Source organism: Pistacia vera, unplaced genomic scaffold (genome assembly GCF_008641045.1).
Source record: "Pistacia vera cultivar Batoury unplaced genomic scaffold, PisVer_v2 Contig268, whole genome shotgun sequence".
NCBI lineage: Eukaryota > Viridiplantae > Streptophyta > Magnoliopsida > Sapindales > Anacardiaceae > Pistacia > Pistacia vera.
This window is the reverse complement of record NW_022196077.1, coordinates 521,047-541,364: the sequence shown is the minus strand read 5'-3', so window position 1 is coordinate 541,364 and position 20,318 is coordinate 521,047. Positions and strand designations below refer to the sequence as shown.

Sequence of the window (20,318 nt, the reverse complement as noted above, 5' to 3'; positions counted from 1 at the left end):
CATAAATGAGATGACAACAAATCAAAGCTATGTTACAGAGTATCAGCCAATTCGCGTCCCCTCGTTTCAAATGGTAACAGTAGTACACATACAATCGAAAGAACAGTTAAAACCTCCAAGAGAATTACAGCAGCTGGTTGATGGCAACCAGTCACCAACGCCACTGCCACGAGAGGGCATATCACACCACCAACTATTCCCACTCCATTAGCAATGCCACTACCAGTCGCCCTCACAGAAGTTGGATATACCTACAAAAATAAAAACCCAACAGCAAAAGGAACAGCAAAGCTATTCAAACAATCTTAACGGAGGATTAACAAAGCGAAATAATAAATATGTTCAAACATCTTATTAGTGCATATACATGAAAGCTTGCTACTTTAATCTTGCATTTTCTATTCAAGTTACATTTTTTATGTCTAGAAGAAAACCTTTCTATTTGAAGTCAATAGTTAAACATGTGCAATGATGCTCCAAAGAGTAGGAAAATTAAAGATCGGATCACATAAAGAGTTTAAGGAAACCAAGGGAAAACCTCTAGGGCATAGATGCAGGCAACTGTGGAAGAACCATTGACAAACATTCGAGCTCCAAATAATAATCCTGTTGTTAAAGTGACCTCCTGGCGGATAACCAGTGGTATAAGGAATATGAAAGTCAAAACAGACAAAATTGTCATCGACATCTTGCGACCAACTCTGTCCAGTAATACTGCAGATATAAGAAGCCCAGGAAGCTCTAGAAAAGAAATTTATGTCAATTGTTAGTTGTTAAAAAACCATCAGTCATTGACTGCAAGGAACTTACACAAGAAGCAGATATAACACATGCATTACCGGCCAAGCTAGTGATAAATACTTCAATGTATAGACTTGCGTCCCTTGCATTTTGCAATGAGAGTGCTGAGCCACATTCACTTTGCTGAACACTTAGCTCTGATGTCAATAATATAACCCCATAATATAGGAATGTCTCTGCAAAGAATAGTACCCATAGCAGAAAGGTAGTTCTAATTAATCTTGATGAAAAAAGGCTATAAATTGGAGAAAATCCAGATTTGAATTGTGTTGTTTTGTGTGCAGATGAAGAGAGCAGAGGGTTATGTTCCGGAACAGAAAATTCATTATCTGGTCTAGCAATGTTATCAGGTAAAAGCATTCTGGAAGGAAGTTTTTTCCCATTCTTCAGAGCTACTTTCTCCAGAACACGATGAGCATCAGCAGTTTGACCAGCCATACATAAATATCTTGGAGACTCTGGAACAAGACCATGCAACAGAAGCACAGCAAATGATGGCAGGGAGGACAAGGCCAGTAGCCACCTCCAATTCAATCTTGGCATGACAATCTGCAATTAAGAACAAATAAAAAATTGAAGTTTTATGCTCAGTCTTTCCAGTCTTTGTCACTACCACATCACTTCAGCTAATTCCACAATTTATGAAAGAGAAGTTCCATATTCTGAAAAACAAAATTCAAACTGAAAGATCATACACATATTAAAATTGTAAGAGCATTCATTTTCTTTACAGTACATTAGTTAAATTCACAAGGAGTTCATTATGATTAATAGGCATCTTGGCAGCAATTTTCCTTTCTAGTTTACCCCTATGCTTGCCACATAAAGAAGAAGAAAATCTTTTATTAACATCTTAGTGTATTTATCAGATTCTATGCAACTGATCAAGAATTAACAAAAATAATATCAAATAGATCACATTAGTACATAATTTCACAAGTAATTGCTTCAAAGTAACAAGGAACATAATGGCATCTTCAAAACACAACTTCAGGAAAAAATTAAATTCACATTAATCAAGAGTTTCTATTCGAAATAAATAAAAAATAAAAAGAAACAGTCACTCCTAGAAAAACAGAGAGTCCATATATACCAACTTTCCAAACTTGAAAGCAATCTGATCAATAATGAAGATGAACAAAAACCTATTTTAATCAAGAAACAACAAGAGTTGATGATAACAAAGCTAAACCTATTTTGGAAAAACTTATATATGTCTAGAGCAATAGCTGCTCTCAGATTGAAAAAATTTTCCAAGGTCAATGGGGGCATGAGCCCCCACTCACTGCTCAGTGGCTCCGTCCCAATTGTTGGTAAACATATTTCAAAAGTGATCATAGTAGATAGACTGTTGCATAATTATTTTAGATTTCAAAAACTGCTTTGGAGGGGGTTATTTACAAATGTACCCCAAAATTAAATTAAATTATAATTTTTTTACTAAATTAAAGAGAAAAGTTAGAAAATGGTGGTGAACTCGTTGGAGCTATTGCCGGCGATGGTCGGCTACCAATAGTGACAATTGGGTCGAAATCACGGGCATGGTTGCACCGCCAATCGGCAATCTATGCAACCGTACCAACAATGTCATAAAAAACGATGACTTTTGGTGTAACAGATTGGCAAAGTTCAGCTGAATGTTTCTTGAGCCATTACGGAAAATGACGTAGTATTTTACGACACAATTGTCGGTAAATTCATTAGTGACGACAGGCAGGCACCCCCGGCAAATTAATCGGTCCCAGCCACCATGGCCAGTTTTCAACTTTTAAAACTTTAAATTTTTTTATTTTAAAGAATTAAATTTTAAATGATTAATATATATAAAAAATATATTAAAAAAATCTTATTTTGGTCTTTTTGCATGGGTTATATCTAGGGCTAGGCAAAATTTGAGGTAGAAACGGAACTAACGAGTACCCGAGTATTGATTCCAGTTCCTACCCAGAACAGACCGTAATAGGGTAGGTTCTAGTTCCAAAAAAAGTGGAATCGATACTGTGCGGTTCTGATTCCTATTCCAAATCAAAGGAACCAGAACCGGAATCGGGAACCAGGACTAAATTGGTATAATGTTAAAGAATATATGATTTTTGATATTTTGCATATGGGTTTTTTTTTTATAATGTTATTAAAAAAATTATTTTTGAATAAAATAGGATATTTGATGAGTATAATTATTTAGTTATTACTAAATTATCAAGTTCATAGTATATCTATAATAAATTAGTAATTAATTAATTAACATGATTAATTGATAAACATTAATAAATTTAATTATAGTTGAATAGCATACTTAATCAATTATAAACATACATTAGATAAATGATTACTTAATTAATTATAATTTATAATATTACTTAATGATTATAGTATAATTAATTATAGCATTACGTTAATTGATTACTACTTAATTAAGACTTAAAGTTATAACATTTAGTATATTACTTAATTAAATAATTAGAAATTTAAAATTATAGCATTCATTATAGATTTATAGTATAATACTTAGTCAATTATAACATTTTATTAAAAAATAATATAACTTAATTAAATGATTAAAAATTAATTAATTATAATATTATATTAAAAATTTATAGGATGATTACTTAATAGTTTACCTATCATATAAATAATAAGAAATTTTGGTGTTTTTTTAGTATCAAAAGTTTTATTAATTTCATTAAAAAACAGTTTTTAAAAATATTTTTATTAATATTTAAGTTTCACTTATTACTGATTAAAAATTAATATATATTAAGATATTTACGTTAAATAATAGTTTTTAAATATTTATTATCGGTGAAAACAAACAAATAAATACAATAAAACCTCTCTATAGTCATAATGATGGGACTAACTAATTTTATTACTATGAAGAAGTATAACTTAATAGAGTATAGTTAAAAAAATTTCTTATTTCTAATTCATGTTTTAGTAGTACAATAATAGGATTTCAATTCATGTTTTAATAATATTAAGGTTTAATTCAGCGCTTCAATTGCCTACTTTTGAAAATGATAAAAGATCGTGTTTGAAACCAACAAAGATAATGTCCTTGATGGAATTGTAAATGCAGTTACTGCATGGCAATTGATGTGAAGCCACAGACAATTACCAATTGTTTTAAGCATTACAAAATTAGGACCCCCGATGTCAATGAATTGCAAGTTACAAATGAAGTGGATGAGGAGAATCAAAGAGTCATTGTAGAATTGAGTGATCAGATTCGAAAATTTACTATATTAATCGAATGAATATTAATGTTTCTTTAATCATCCAAATGAGTAACAAGTTATGTATGTTTAACAAAAAAAGAAATCATTTCTACAATTAAACAAGAAGAGAAAAGAAATAATTATGAGGATGATAGTACGGAAATACAAAAAGTTTCAGTAAGAAGCTCTAAACATGCTTGAGAAGCTAGAAATGTTTGGCTTTAACAAGATAATATTCATACTAACGAGTAATGTATCCAAGTAAAAGATGTAATAACAACTCTAAAGCATAAATTATTGTCTTAAACAACTTCAGATAAATATTTTATTTCATCTAAACCTTTAATGAACATACATATTTTTTTTTCCAATATAGATAATTATACTATGTGGAGTAACTTTCCTTAAGACGGGAATTAGAAAAATTATAATTTATTACAATGTGGAGTTTTATTTCTATTTATAATTATCCCAAATTGGGAATAAAATTTTTATGACTATAGAGTTATTCCTATATAGAGTATATTATAGAGAGGTTTTAACTGTACTATAATCAAGTATCAAAAGTCAAGAATAAACAAAATTATTTAATGTTTTGCACTTAATGTGAGGGGTGTAATAAATTTTATATGGGTTTATTTGTTATTTTAAAAAAAAAAGGGTAATTGATATTTTCAGGGTACTGGAACCAGAACCGACGGTTCGGTTCCAAATCAAAGGAACCAGCCGATTCGGTTCGGTTCCGGTTCCTTTGATTTTGGGCGGGTACCAAACCCGCCCACCCTAGTTATATCTCATTCTATAGAATGATGCTATTGGCACCCCATAAAATAATCTTATTAGACCCCTCTGTTATTCTTATTATAATTACAATTTTATCCTTAACACATTATAAAAATTCATTGACAAGATAAATCATTGTATTATTATTCCGAAAATCTCCTATTTCCCATATCATATGGAAATTTAATTTAAAATATACGTACTCCCTTTCTGAGTTTATTAATTACCTTTTTTAAACAATGAAGATGGAATTTATGAAAAACAAAAATAATACAAATCTATACATCTATCTGTTAAATTCTAGGTTTTTTTCTTTTCTTTTATAAATATTAATTATCCGGTGTATCTTTAAGCTAGCTTCATTGATTGCTAGCACTTAAATTTCTTTGTGATGAAATGTGTATTGATTAGCATCTTCTGTTTATTTTATACGTTAAATTTGGTGACACCTTTGATATTGGTAAAAACTTCCTGTACGATTTATGCTATAATAACGATCTCATGAAAAAGAAGAAGTAAAACTAGTCTATAATAAATTAGGGATAACATGAACATTAAGGCTAATTGGAAATAATGGGATTTGCTTAAACGTTTACATAAATCTATAACTCTAATGGAGTTTATTTAGAAATAGGGTTTAATAAGATAAAAAATAAGGGCCAAATAGCATCACTCCCTTAAAACGAAAGTGATTTTAAAATTTAACAAAACAAACACCTCATGGATTATTTTTTAAATCTATTATTTCTAATGTTAATCTTAATTCTAAGTAATTATGGGACAAGTTACAAAATCCTAAAATAAAACTACAATTTATTCAAGGAAATGATTTGAAAAGATTCAATTAGATAAACCACCGCCCCCGCCCGCGCGGCCACCCCCCCACCCTCTTCCAAAAAAAAAATAAAAAAAATAAAATCAGAGATCAAAAACGTGCCATTGTTTTAGAATAGGTGCAATTATGTAGTGAGACTAGAGCAATTATATATCATCTATAATATAGAAGGAAAGACCTTTCAATTATACTGTTAATGATGATTTTATTTAAGGTCGAAATTCCCATTTTTGTCTCTCTACTCAATGAACTCATTTCCTCTTAGTTGTCCATAGTGATGGCAATGGGCTAGGTCGGGACGGGTATCCTTTGACCCAGGTCCAAGCCCAACCTCATGACAAAGGCCCAAGCCAGTCCGGATCGTCAAGGGTATGAAAAGTAAAGCTCAAGCCCCCGGCCTAAGCCCGCCCATTTTTATAATATGAATTTTTAAATATTATAAATTTCAATTTTTTTATATTTTAATTCTAGAAACAATTTAAATATTAATTATTTTTGAATACTCACAAAATATAAATAACTTTCTACAAGTGTATCCATCCATCCATGTAGGGTTTGGGAAAAATGAGTATATATATGTAAGATAATCTTGTAATTAAATATATAGTATAAGGTAATTTAGTATAATTAATACTAAAATTATTGGTCGGGTCGGGCGGGCCGGGCCAGGCCAGAAGACATACCCAGACTCGGCCCGTACCAGAAGTCGGGCCTTAAAATCAGGCTCCGACTCAAGCTCAAGCCCGCAAACATCGAGTAAAGGCCGACCTTTTCAGGACGCGTTGAACTAGGTACCCAGAAATATCGAACCTATTGCCTGAACCTACAAGTTAACTTATCTCCAACCACAAAATATTAGGTGTATACAAGCGTAGACACTTCGACACTTGGTCAAATATTCATAAAAGAGAATATAAGAGTGTCTAAGCTAAAAGTGGTAGTTGACATGAGTAAACCTATAATGTGAGCCTTATATACAACGATTTAAATAGTCCCGTTATAGTAGATTGCTCTCTCATGATAATAGCTTGATAAGACAAGAAATCCATAGATAAATAATTAACTAACAGACATTCTTTCTCCGTTAATTCAAGATAGACCATGAATTGTAAGTTTGATACATAATCGGTGTTTTAAAACCCAGTCTGACCCGACTGATTGAACCGATTTAATTGGAACCCGCTTCACCAGGTCGGGTTACCAATTTTACTATTTATCAAAAACCAAAAATTAGGACAATAATGAAGAACTACTGAAGGTTGAAAGTTGGAAGTTTTGAAGAGGAAGAGCCAGTAAGTGAAAAGGTACTGACGGAGGTGATTTTTGGTGAGTGAATCAATCGAAAAAATCACAAAATAAATCAATGCAACAGCAGGTTGTTGCCAATGATTTGCAAGACAAACAAGGAGGGGTGAGATAGGTTTATATAAGAGGTTAAGAAGAGTGTTTTCGTGTAATGGAGAGTATTGTCGTCGTCGAAAATAGGCCTTATTGTCCTAGATTGTCGACGCCGACGGTGGTGTTGAGGTGTATTGTAAGATTTTAAGCTTATAGAGAATTACATGTAGTTTTTAGGGGTGTTTTGTTGGATTTCAAACTTTTAGACATTGGTTTGACCCGCCGGTCAACATGGACTAGTTGAAGAAAGCTGAGGTTTATGTTCCGGAACAACCAATTGCTCATCTAGTCTAGCAATATTATCAGGCAAAAGCGATCCAGAAGGAAGATTTCTCCCATTCTTCAGAGCTATTTTCTCCAGAACACGATGAGCATCAGCAGTTTGACTAGCCATACATAGATACCTTGGAGACTCTGGTGCTAGACCATGCAACAGAAACACAGCAAATGATGGCACAAAGGACAAGGCCAATAGCCACCTCCAATTCAATCTTGGTATGATAATCTGCAATCAAGAAAAAGTAAAGAATTGAAGTTTTGTGCTCACTCTTTCCAGTCTTAATCACTAACATATCACTTGCAACTAATTCCATAAATTAAAAGAGAAATTCCATTTTCTTTACAGTGTGTACGTTAATTTCACAAGGGGTTCATTTTGAGCACCAGGCATCTTTGCAGCATTTTGCTTTCTAGTTTACCTGTTTGCTTGCCACAATAGTTTTAAAGAGAAAGAAACATATTATTAACAAATTTAACAGAAAGTGCAATCAGATTCTGTGCAACTCACCAAGAATTAGAAGAAAAATGATATCAAATAGATCACATAAGTACATAATTTCACAAATAATTACTTAAAGTAACAAGGAGCACAATAGCATCTTCAAAACACAATGAAGGATAAGGGAACAAACACATGCAAGTGAAGCCTCAAATATTGTTCCAAGTGTCCAGAAAAGTTCTAAGACAACCATCCACAGGCCTCTATTGGAAGCAGGAACAAACTCTAGAAACCAGGATACAAATACAGATCCGCCGCCTAGTCCAAAACCAACCAAACCTCGGAGAGTCACTAATGATAAATAATTTGGGGAGAAAGCACTGACTAACCCAGTTAAACTAGCTACCAAAGCTACACCATAAAAACCCTTCCTGGAAAGGCAAAGTGAATAAATCAATCAGAAATAAGATTGGCCAACATGATGAAATTCACAGGGGAGCAGTGACAATGGAGTAATAGAAATTTTAACATAGACCAGTACCTTCACAAATAAATCTATGTTTTTTCTACTTTCCCAACAATAAAAACATAAAATACTATCGGATTACCCAACATAATTTTACTTCAAATCTGAACAGTTCCATAAAAATACTTCAAAATTTTATTATTCAGATAATTAATTCCCAGAAGCAAGTGAACATGTTCATTTACGCAGGCAAAATGATGAAAACCTGGATACTCATCACAATCGATAAGTTCAGAAGCATAAACAGCAAAGAGGGTTATGGGCGAAAAAGCCAAACAGAAAATGATTGATTAGGACATTTATATATGAGAAAAGAACATAAGATGTCATTAAGCTATCAACAAACCATAAACAACAAAGAGAATTAAGGGTAAAAAAGCCTGCCTACTACCATAGTTATCAGATATATAGCCCCATGAATATGTACCAAGAAGCAAGCCAACAAATACAACAGTTGTTAAAAGCGATTCTTGAGTAGGTGAAAGTCTCCACTCTGATTTAATTGCAGGTCCTATGAAAGATTGAATCATAATTTCCATAGCTTCCGGAAACAATCCAAGTCCAGCATAAAGAAGAAGAAGAACTTGAAACTTCCCAAACCCCACATAAGTAAATGCTTCATCAAGCGTGTATACAAGCCTTTCATTATCCATCTCAACAACAATTGGAAAAATGAAAACACCCACATGCACATCTACGTTTTATAGGCGCCCAGTTGAGTAAAGATTGAAATCACCATGGTTTTACCATGAAATTTTCAAGAAGCAAGAGGGCTTGCAGGTGTTAAAAGTGAGAAAACACCAAACGAAGTGGACAAAGAGCATTTTATTCATGTTATCAAACTTGTATAATAGAATCTTTTCAAGTGATGGGATAAATATCTTAAAATATACAAAAAAAAAAAAAAAAACTTTTTCAAACGGTTATAATGGATTGGGACATTGGGGCCGTGTTTTGTTTGTATTAATAAAGCTGTGCAACTACTCATTTATGGGGTTAACAACAGGCGTATTACAAGCAAAGTCAATGATTTGATTGTCCATATAAACTGAGTGCAGTTATCAATCCAATTTACACAAATTCATCTCTATATTTGTGTTATCCATGAATTTTAAGGATGATAAAAGAATAATATTAATGGTGAGTTTGAGATTATTATATACTCTAAATGTGTCTAGCAAGAACAGAGCGAGGATTTTGTTTCAATGGGGGCAAAAAAAAAAATTTTACATATAAGAAAATTATTCATGAAAAATATACTTTTTAATACATTAAAAGAAAGAAAATTAAAATATATTTGAAATTTGTGAAAATTAAAATATATTTGAAATTTGTGAAAAATAAAATAAAAGGTGGTGATTATGTTGGGATTTCTGGCTACTTTGCCAAATAAAATAAACGGGTGCTAGCGTAACAACACATGGTAGAAGGGTACAAATTGAAATTTTTCCCAGGTCAATGGGGGCATGAGCCCCCACTCACTCCTTAGTGGCTCCGTCCCAATTGTTTGGTAAACATATTTCAAAAGTGATCATAGTAGATAGACTGTTGCATAATCTATTTTAGATTTCAAAAACTGCTTTTGGGAGGGTTATTTACAAATATACCCCAAAATTAAATTAAATTATAATTTTTTTTACTAAATTAAAGAGAAAAGTTAGAAACTGGTTGGTGAACTCGTTGGCTAGCTATTGCCGGCGATGGTCGGCTACCAATAGTGACAATTGGGTCGATATCACGGGCATGGTTGCACTCGCCAATCGGCAATCTATGCAACCGTACCAACAATGTCATAAAAAATGACGACATTTTGGTGTAACAGATTGGCAAAGTTCAGCTGAATGTTTCTTGAGCCATTACGGAAAATTGACGTAGTATTTTACGACACCAATTGTCGGTAAATTCATTAGTGACGACAGGCAGCCACCCCCGGCAAATTAATCGGTCCCAGCCACCAATGGCCAGTTTTCAACTTTTAAAACTTTAAATTTTTTTTATTTTAAAGAATTAAATTTTAATATGATTAATAATATATAAAAAATTATTTAAAAAATACTTATTTTGGTCTTTTTTGCATGGGTTATATCTAGGGCTAGGCAAAATTTTAGGGTAGAACCGGAACTAACGAGTACCCGAGTATTGATTCCAGTTCCTACCCAGAACAGACCGTAATAGGGTAGGTTCTAGTTCCAAAAAAAGTGGAATCGATACTGTGCGGTTCTGATTCCTATTCCAAATCAAAGGAACCAGAACCGGAATCGGGAACCAGGACTAAATTGGTATAATGTTAAAGAATATATGATTTTTTGATATTTTGCATATGGGTTTTTTTTTATAATGTTATTAAAAAAATTATTTTTGAATAAAATAGTATATTTGATTGAGTAATAATATATTTAGTTATTTACTTAAATTATCAAGTTCATAGTATATCTATAATAAATTAGTAATTAATTAATTATACATGATAAATTGATAAACATTAATAAATTTAATTATTAGTTGAATAGCATACTTAATCAATTATAACATTACATTATAGATAAATGATTACTTAATTAATTATAATTTATAATATTACTTAATTGATTTATAGTATAATTAATTATAGCATTACGTTAATTGATTACTACTTAATTAATTGACTTATAAGTTATAACATTTAGTATATTACTTAATTAAATAATTAGAAATTTAATTAATTATAGCATTACATTATAGATTTATAGTATAATTACTTAGTCAATTATAACATTTTATTATAAATATTAATATAAACTTAATTAAATGATTAAAAATTTAATTAATTATAATATTATATTAAAAATTTATAGTATGATTACTTAATAGTTTACCTATCATATAAATATATAAGAAAATTTTGGTTTTTTCATCTTAGTATCAAAAGTTTTATTAATTTTCATTAAAAAATCAGTTTTTAAAAATATTTTTATTAATATTTAAGTTTCACTTATTACTTGATTAAAAAATTAATATATATTAAGATATTTACGTTAAATAATAGTTTTTAAATATTTATTATCGGTGAAAACAAACAATTAAATACAATAAAACCTCTCTATAGTCATAATGATGGGACTAACTAATTTTATTACTATGAAGAAGTTATAACTTAATAGAGATATAGTTAAAAAAATTTCTTATTTCATAATTCATGTTTTAGTAGTACAATAATAGGATTTCAATTCATGTTTTAATAATATTAAGGTTTTAATTCAGCGCTTCAATTGCCTACTTTTGAAAATGATAAAAGATCGTGTTTTGAAACCAACAAAGATAATTGTCCTTGATGGAATTGTAAATGCAGTTACTGCATGGCAATTGATGTGAAGCCACAGACAATTACCAATTGTTTTAAGCATTACAAAATTAGGACCCCCGATGTCAATGAATTGCAAGTTACAAATGAAGTGGATGAGGAGAATCAAAGAGTCATTGTAGAATTGAGTGATCAGATTCGAAAATTTCACTATATTAATCGAATGAATATTAATGTTTTCTTTAATCATCCAAATGAGTAACAAGTTATGTATGTTTTAACAAAAAAAGAAATCATTTCTACAATTAAACAAGAAGAGAAAAGAAATAATTATGAGGATGATAGTACGGAAATACAAAAAGTTTCATGTTAAGAAGCTCTAAACATGCTTGAGAAGCTAGAAATGTTTTGGCTTTAACAAGATAATATTCATACTAACGAGTAATGTATCCCCAAGTTAAAAGATGTAATAACAACTCTAAAGCATAAATTATTGTCTTAAACAACTTCAGATAAATATTTTATTTCATCTTAAACCTTTAATGTAACATACCATATTTTTTTTTCCAATATATAGATAATTATTACTATGTGGAGGTAACTTTCCTTAAGACGGGAATTAGAAAAATTATAATTTATTACAATGTGGAGTTTTTATTCTTATTTATAATTATCCCAAATTGGGAATAAAATTTTTTATGACTATATAGAGTTTATTCCTATATAGAGTATTATTATAGAGAGGTTTTACTGTACTATAATCAAGTATCAAAAGTCAAGCAAATATAAACAAATTATTTAATGTTTTGCACTTAATTGTGAGGGGTGTAATATAATTTTATATGGGTTTATTTGTTATTTTAAAAAAAAAAGTGGATAATTGATATTTTCCAGGGTACCTGGAACCAGAACCGACGGTTCTGGTTCCAAATCAAAGGAACCAGCCGATTCCGGTTTCGGTTCCGGTTCCTTTGATTTTGGGCGGGTACCCAAACCCGCCCACCCCTAGTTATATCTCATTTCTTATAGAATGATGCTATTGGCACCCCATAAAATAATCTTATTAGACCCCTCTTGTTATTCTTATTATAATTACAATTTTATCCTTAACACATTATAAAAATCTCATTGACAAGATAAATCATTGTATTATTATTCCGAAAATCTCATATTTCCCATATTCATCATGGAAATTTAATTTAAAATATACGTACTCCCTTTCATGAGTTTATATATTACCTTTTTTAAACAATGAAGATGGAATTTATGAAAAACAAAAATAATACAACTCTATACATCTATCTGTTAAATTCTATGGTTTTTTTCTTTTCTCTTTATAAATATTATATTATCCGGTTGTATCTTTAAGCTAGCTTCATTGATTGCTAGCACTTAAATTTCTTTGTGATGAAATGTTGTACTGTATTAGCATCTTCTGTTTATTTAAAACGTTAAATTTGGTGACATCTTTGATATTGGTAAAAACTTCCTGTACGATTTTATGCTATAATAACGATCTCATGAAAAAGAAGAAGTAAAACTAGTCTATAATAAATTAGGGATAACATGAATATTAAGGCTAATTTTGAAATAAATGGGGTTTGCTTAAACGTTTACATAAATCTATAACTCTAATGGAGTTTATTTAGAAATAGGGTTTAATAAGATAAAAAAATAAGGGCCAAATAGCATCACTCCTTCTTAAAATCGAAAGTGATTTTAAAATTTAACAAAACAAACACCTCATGGATTATTTTTTAAATCTATTATTTCTAATGTTAATCTTAATTCTTAAGTAATTATGGGACAAGTTACAACAATCCTAAAATAAAACTACAATTTATTCAAGGAATTGATTTGAAAAGATTCAATTAGATAAACCACCGCCCCCGCCCCGCGCGGCCACCCCCCCCACCCCTCTTCCCAAAAAAAAAATAAAAAAAATAAAATCAGAGATCAAAAACGTGCCATTGGTTTTAGAATATGTGCAATTATTGTAGTGAGACTAGAGCATTATATTATCATCTAATAATATTAGAAGGAAAGACTCTTTCAATTATACTGTTAATGATGATTTTATTTAAGGTCGAAATTCCCCATTTTTGCTTCTCTCTACTTCAATGAACTCATTTCCTCTTAGTTGTCCAATAGTGATGGCAATGGGCTAGGTCGGGACCGGGTATCCTTTGACCCAGGTCCAAGCCCAACCTCATGACAAAGGCCCAAGCCCAGTCCGGACTCGTCACGGGTATGAAAAGTAAAGCTCAAGCCCAGCCCGGCCTAAGCCCGCCCATTTTTATAATATGAATTTTTAAATATTAATAAATTTCAATTTTTTTATATTTTTAATTCTAGAAACAATTTTTAAATATTAATTTATTTTTGAATACTCACCAAATATATAAATAACTTTCTACAAAGTGTATCCATCCATCCATGTAGGGTTTGGGAAAAATGAGTATATATATGTAAGATAATCTTGTAATTAAATATATAGTATAAGGATAATTTAGTATAATTAATACTAAAATTATTGGGTCGGGTCGGGCCGGGCCGGGCCAGGCCAGAAGACATACCCAGACTCGGCCCGTACCAGAAGTCGGGCCTTAAAATCAGGCTCAGACTCAAGCTCAAGCCCGCAAACATCGAGTAAAGGCCGACCTTTTCAGGACGCGTTGAACTAGGTACCCAGAAATATCGAACCTATTGCCTGAACCTACAAGTTAACTTATCTCCAACCACTAACTAATATTAGGTGTATACAAGCGTAGACACTTCGACACTTGGTCAAATATTCATAAAAGAGAATATAAAAGAGTGTCTAAGCTAAAAGTGGTAGTTGACAATGAGTAAACCTATAATGTGAGCCTTTATATACAACGATTTAAATAGTCCCGTTATAGTAGATTGCTCTCTCATGATAATAGCTTGATAAGACAAGAAATCCTATGATAAATAATTAACTAACAGACATTCTTTCTCCGTTAATTCAAGATAGACCATGAATTGTAAGTTTGATACATATAATCGGTGTTTTAAAACCCAGTCTGACCCGACTGATTGAACCGATTTAATTGGAACCCGCTTCACCAGGTCGGGTTACCAATTTTACTATTTATCAAAAACCCTAAAAATTAGGACAATAATCGAAGAACTACTGAAGGTTGAAATGTTGGAAGTTTTGAAGAGGAAGAGCCAGTAAGTGAAAAGGTACTGACGGAGGTGATTTTTGGTGAGTGAATCAATCGAAAAAATCACCAAAATAAATCAATGACAACAGCAGGTTGTTGCCAATGATTTGCAAGACAAACAAGGGAGGGGTGAGATAGGTTTTGATAAAGAGGTTAAGAAGAGTGTTTTCGTGGTAATGGAGAGTATTGTCGTCGTCGAAAATAGGCCTTATTTGTCCTAGATTGTCGACGCCGACGGTGGTGTTTGAGGTGTATTGTAAGATTTTAAGCTTATAGAGAATTACATGTAGTTTTTAGGGGTGTTTTTGTTGGATTTCAAACTTTTAGACATTGGTTTGACCCGCCGGTCAACCTAGGACTCAACCACTTTGCCAGGTTCATTTTAGATGACAATTTATAGATTACATTCCCATATGCTAATTAAATCTTCATGAAGCTTGAATTGCAAATATAAGCTAAGATATTGATGAACATAATCATAAAAACTTAACATAAATGAGATAACAAATCAAAGCTATGTTACAGAGTATCAGCCAATTCGCGTCCCCTCGTTTCAAATGGTAACAGTAGTACACATACAATCGAAAGAACAGTTAAAATCTCCAAGAGAATTACAGCAGCTGTTTGATGGCAACCAGTCACCAACGCAACTGCCACGAGAGGGCATATCATACCACCAACTATTCCCACTCCATTAGCAATGCCACTACCAGTCGCCCTCACAGAAGTTGGATATACCTACAAAAATAAAAACCCAACAGCGAAAGGAACAGCAAAGCTATTCAAACAATCTTAACGGAGGATTAACAAAGCGAAATAATAAATATGTTCAAACATCTCATTAGTGCATATACATGAAAGCTTGCTACTTTAATCTTGCATTTTCTATGCAAGTTACATTTTTTATGTCTAGAAGAAAACCTTTCTATTTGAAGTCAATAGTTAAACATGTGCAATGATGCTCCAAAGAGTAGGAAAATTAAAGATCGGATCACATAAAGAGTTTAAGGAAACCAAGGGAAAACCTCTAGGGCGTAGATGCAGGCAACTGTGGAAGAACCATTGACAAACATTCGAGCTCCAAATAATAATCCAGTCGTTAAAGTGACCTCCTGGCGGATAACCAGTGGTATAAGGAATATGAAAGTCAAAACAGACAAAACTGTCATCGACATCTTGCGACCAACTCTGTCCAATATTACTGCAGATATAAGAAGCCCAGGAAGCTCTAGAAAAGAAATTTATGTCAATTGTTAGTTGTTAAAAAATCATCAGTCATTGACTGCAAGGAACTTACACAAGAAGCGGATATAACACATGCATTACCGGCCAAGCTAGTGATAAATACTTCAATGTATAGACTTGCATCCCTTGCATTTTGCAATGAGAGTGCTAAGCCACATTCACTTTGCTTGACACTTAGCTCTGATGTCAATAATATAACCCCATAATATAAGAATGTCTGTGCAAAGAATAGTACCCATAGCAGAAAGGTAGTTCTAATTAATCTTGATGAAAAAAGGCTATAAATTGGAGAGAATCCAGATTTGAATTGTGTTGTTTTGTTTGCAGATGAAGAGAGCAGCGGGTTATGTTCCGGAAAAGAAAATTCATTATCTAGTCTAGCAATGTTATCAGGTAAAAGCATTCCAGAAGGAAGTTTTTTCCCATTCTTCAGAGCTATATTCTCCAGAACACAATGAGCATCAGCAGTTTGACCAGCCATACATAAATACCTTGGAGACTCTGGAACAAGACCATGCAACAGAAGCACAGCAAATGATGGCAGGGATGACAAGGCCAGTAGCCACCTCCAATTCAATCTTGGCATGACAATCTGCAATTAAGAACAAATAAAAAATTGAAGTTTTATGCTCAGTCTTTCCAGTCTTTGTCACTACCATATCACTTCAACTAATTCCACAATATATGAAAGAGAGTTCCATATTCTGAAAAACAAAATTCAAACTGAAAGATTATACACATATTAAAATTGTTAAGCATTCATTTTCTTTACAGTAGATTAGTTAAATTCACAAGGAGTTCATTATGATTAATAGGCATCTTGGCAGCAATTTTCCTTTCTAGTTTACCCCTATGCTTGCCACATGAAGAAAATCTTTTATTAACATCTTAATGTATTTATCAGATTCTCTGCAACTGATCAAGAATTAACAAAAATAATATCAAATAGATCACATTAGTACATAATTTCACAAGTAATTGCTTCAAAGTAACAAGGAACATAATGGCATCTTCAAAACACAACTTCAGGACAAAATTAAATTCATATTAATCAAGAGTTTCTATTCGAAATTAAAAAAAAAAAAAAAGAAAGAAACAGTCACTCCTAGAAAAACAGAGAGTCCATATACCAACTTTCCAAACTTGAAAGCAATCTGATCAATAATGAAGATGAACAAAAACCTATTTTAATCAAGAAACAACAACAGATGATGATAACAAAGCTAAACCTATTTTGGAAAAACTTATATATGTCTAGAGCAATAGCTGCTCTCAGATTGAAAAAGAAAAAGAACTGATGAAGGATAAAGGAACAAACCCAAGCAAGTGAAGCCTCAAATATTGTTCCAAGTGTCCAAGAAAGTTCCATGACAATCATCCACATGCCTCTATTGGAAGCAGGAACAAACTCTAGAAACCAGGATACAAATACAGACCCACCGCCTAGTCCGAAACCAACCAAACCACGAAGAGTCACCAGTGTTATATAATTTGGGGAGAAAGCACTCGTTAACCCAGTCACACTAGCAACCAGAGCTACACCAAGAAAACCTTTCCTGTAAAAGGCAAGTGAATAAATAAATCAGAATAAGATTGGCCAAGGTAATCAAAAGCATAGGGGATCACTGACAATGGAGTAATAGAAATTTCAACAAGGAACCAGTACCTTCACAAAATAATCTATGTTGCTTCTACTTTCCCAACAATAAAGAAATGAACTACTCTCAGATTACCTAGAAAAGGCCCTAAAAGTTCAACTACCTTAGAAAAGATTTTCAATTCTGATTAAAACAATTCCATAAGAATATTTCAAAATTCATTATGCAGATATTTTAATTTCCAGAAGCAAGTGAACACAGCATGTTCTTTTACCAAGGCAAAAGAATGAAAACCTGAATACTCATCACAACTGATAAGTTTAGAAGCAATACACTGAATAATTTAAAAAAAGTTGATTGATTATGACCTTTATCTTCTTATATAAATATCAATTAAATTGTCAACAAAGCATAAAGAACAAAGAGGATTATGGGTGAAAAAACATGCCTTCTACCATAGTTATCAGAAATAAAGCCCCACGAATATGAACCAAGAAGCAAGCCAGCGAATACAACAGTTGTTAAAAGTCATTCTTGACTAGGTGAAAGTCTCCACTCTGACTTAATTGCAGGTCCTATGAAAGACAGAATCATAATTTCCATAGCTTCTGCCAAATATCCAAGCCCGGCATAAAGAAGAACAACAACCTGATACTTCCCAAACCCCACATAAGTAAACGCTTCATCAACCGAGTACACAAGCCTCTCATCATCCATCTCAACAACACTTGAAAAATGAAAATACCCACAAGCACATCTACATTTTATAGGCTTCCACGTTGAATAAAGATTGAATTCAGCATGGCTAAATCATAGAATTTTCAAGAAACAAGAGGGTTTGCAGGTATTAAAAGTGAGAAACCACCAAACAAATTGGACAGAGAACACATTCATGATATCAGTCCTGCATTATAGAACAAGGAATTTGTTTTAAGGCGATAGTGAAATAGATAAGTAAAAATAAAATAGTAAAAGAAAACTTCATTGGGGACATGTTTTGTTTGTATTAAGCTATACTAATACTCATTTATTGGCTAAAAAACAGAGATATTGCAACCACAGGTCAATGATATGATTGTCCAAATGGACACTTTTGACTCTTGTTAAAATTAAATTGTAAAAAACTAGCAATCATTCCTTGAATTTAAGAGACATGTAATAGTTAATCTGAATATTTGAAATCCAATTTACACAAATTCATCTCAATATTTCGATATAATAACCCCATCCAAACAAAATAATAGTATCACATCACCACCAGAAACAATCACGAAGCCGAAGACTCCCTACCTACCAACTTAAGTGCCCCAAAACACCATCTGGGTATGTCGGAACTCGGAAGTTTAAATTCTCATCTGGGTTTTGATTTTATTTTATTATTTAATGGGTTGCTGCGCTGCGTGGATAGGTATATGGTTATGTGGTGCATGTTGATTTGGTTGAATGCGCCATAGGCCGTAGCACTTTATTAATAAAACAAAGACTAATCAACTTTTTCCCACCCAAGGTTTATCTCAATGACACTTTCTCATGCAAAAAGTTTCAAAATACCATTTTCTCACCTAAAGTTTATGACTATGTTTGGTTCACAATTTTATATTTTTGAGAAAAGTCTTTTGAAAAAAAATTAAATTGGACAGGTATTACGATGTAGGATTTACAAATTATAAAATACCTCCTATATTTGGCTTTTTATAAAATACCCCCTATAATAAAACATTAAAAGTTAACAAAAACACCCTTAACCCACCCTCAAATACGGATAGTCAGCCACCACTGTCGAAAGATGGCCGGAGTCACCGTATCGACGCACGACCGGCTGGATCTTGCCGGTCGTGCTTTGATATGGCCTCCTCCGGCCAGATCCACGGTGGATCTGGCCGACAAAGGCCAGATTTATGGCTAGATTTGGCCATTGACGGCCAAATCTGGCCGTATTTGCTCGTCAACGATGGCCAACAAATGGTCGTCGTTGCCGACTGGTTACAGACGGCCAGATCTTTGGCCTTAGATCTGGCCTTTTCCAGCCAGATCCACCGTAGATCTGGCCGGAAAAGGCTAGATCGGCACACTACTGACCAGATTTAGCCGGTAGTGCGTCATCCTACCAGATTCCGGTCATTTTTCGACAGTGGTGGCCAGAATCTGGTAAATGTGGATTATTGGGATGTTTTTACAATTTTTTAAAAAATATTTAGGAGTATTTAATTAAATTAACAAATTTAGGGGGTTTAAAAAAAGTTGAATAATATTATGAGTTTTTTGGTATTTTATTGTTTAACTTTTTTGGGAATACTAAAAGTAGTATTCCCAATTGGCAACCAAACGAAACCTATATTATGTTTACTGTTCATAATACACATTCTGATTCGGTGGCCAACAGAAAACAAACTTGATATAGGATATTGGAGCTTTTGAAATGAGAATTTCAGTGAGTTTTTTGGTGGTGGCAGATTGTCTTTTAGTGGTCAAGATTTGTCAGAATCTAACTTAGGAGGAGTAGTTGCACGTTTCACAAATCGCTCGAGTGTTGACGATTGACAGGGTCGACAAGAGCAAGGTTTGAAAGGTTTTGTGAATAATGATCAAGAAAGAAAATGATGATGATGTAGAGTGGTGAAGATGTCAGAATAGGCCGACGATTAGTCAAAATATAAACTTTGAGTGGAAAAACTATATTTTGAAACTTTTTGGGTTGAAAAGTGTCATTAAAGCAAATCTTGGG

The 20,318-nt window shown here is 32.5% G+C and overlaps 2 protein-coding genes across 2 annotated transcripts; both read right to left on the bottom strand.

Annotated features, from left to right (window-relative positions):
* On the bottom strand, positions 1 to 8,966 carry LOC116133270 (organic cation/carnitine transporter 7-like). The gene is made up of 5 exons (XM_031418975.1): positions 8,664 to 8,966; positions 7,947 to 8,184; positions 840 to 1,350; positions 539 to 741; positions 1 to 251 (listed from the first exon to the last, which is right to left on the bottom strand). The coding sequence occupies exons 1-5, from the start codon at positions 8,930 to 8,932 to the stop codon at positions 33 to 35; spliced, it is 1,440 nt and encodes a 479-aa protein (XP_031274835.1). The 5' UTR covers positions 8,933 to 8,966; the 3' UTR covers positions 1 to 32.
* Positions 8,967 to 15,217: 6,251 nt separating this feature from the next.
* On the bottom strand, positions 15,218 to 18,526 carry LOC116133268 (organic cation/carnitine transporter 7-like). Its single transcript, XM_031418974.1, is given in 5 exon segments — positions 15,218 to 15,488; positions 15,776 to 15,978; positions 16,077 to 16,587; positions 17,314 to 17,551; positions 18,042 to 18,526. Coding segments are annotated over 5 exon segments (1,440 nt in total). The 5' UTR covers positions 18,311 to 18,526; the 3' UTR covers positions 15,218 to 15,269.
* Between the last annotated feature and the right edge of the window lie 1,792 nt (positions 18,527 to 20,318).

Excerpts from the sequence above, each read along its gene's own strand:
- LOC116133270 (XM_031418975.1), bottom strand. The coding sequence starts at position 8,932 with ATGGATAATGAAAGGCTTGTATACACGCTTGATGAAGCATTTACTTAT. Across the intron at positions 8,185-8,663 it reads TCTGATAACTATGGTAGTAG|GAAGGGTTTTTATGGTGTAG; the intron begins GCAGGCTTTTTT and ends TTGCCTTTCCAG. Across the intron at positions 1,351-7,946 it reads TTGAGGCTTCACTTGCATGT|ATTGTCATGCCAAGATTGAA; the intron begins GTTTGTTCCCTT and ends TCTTAATTGCAG.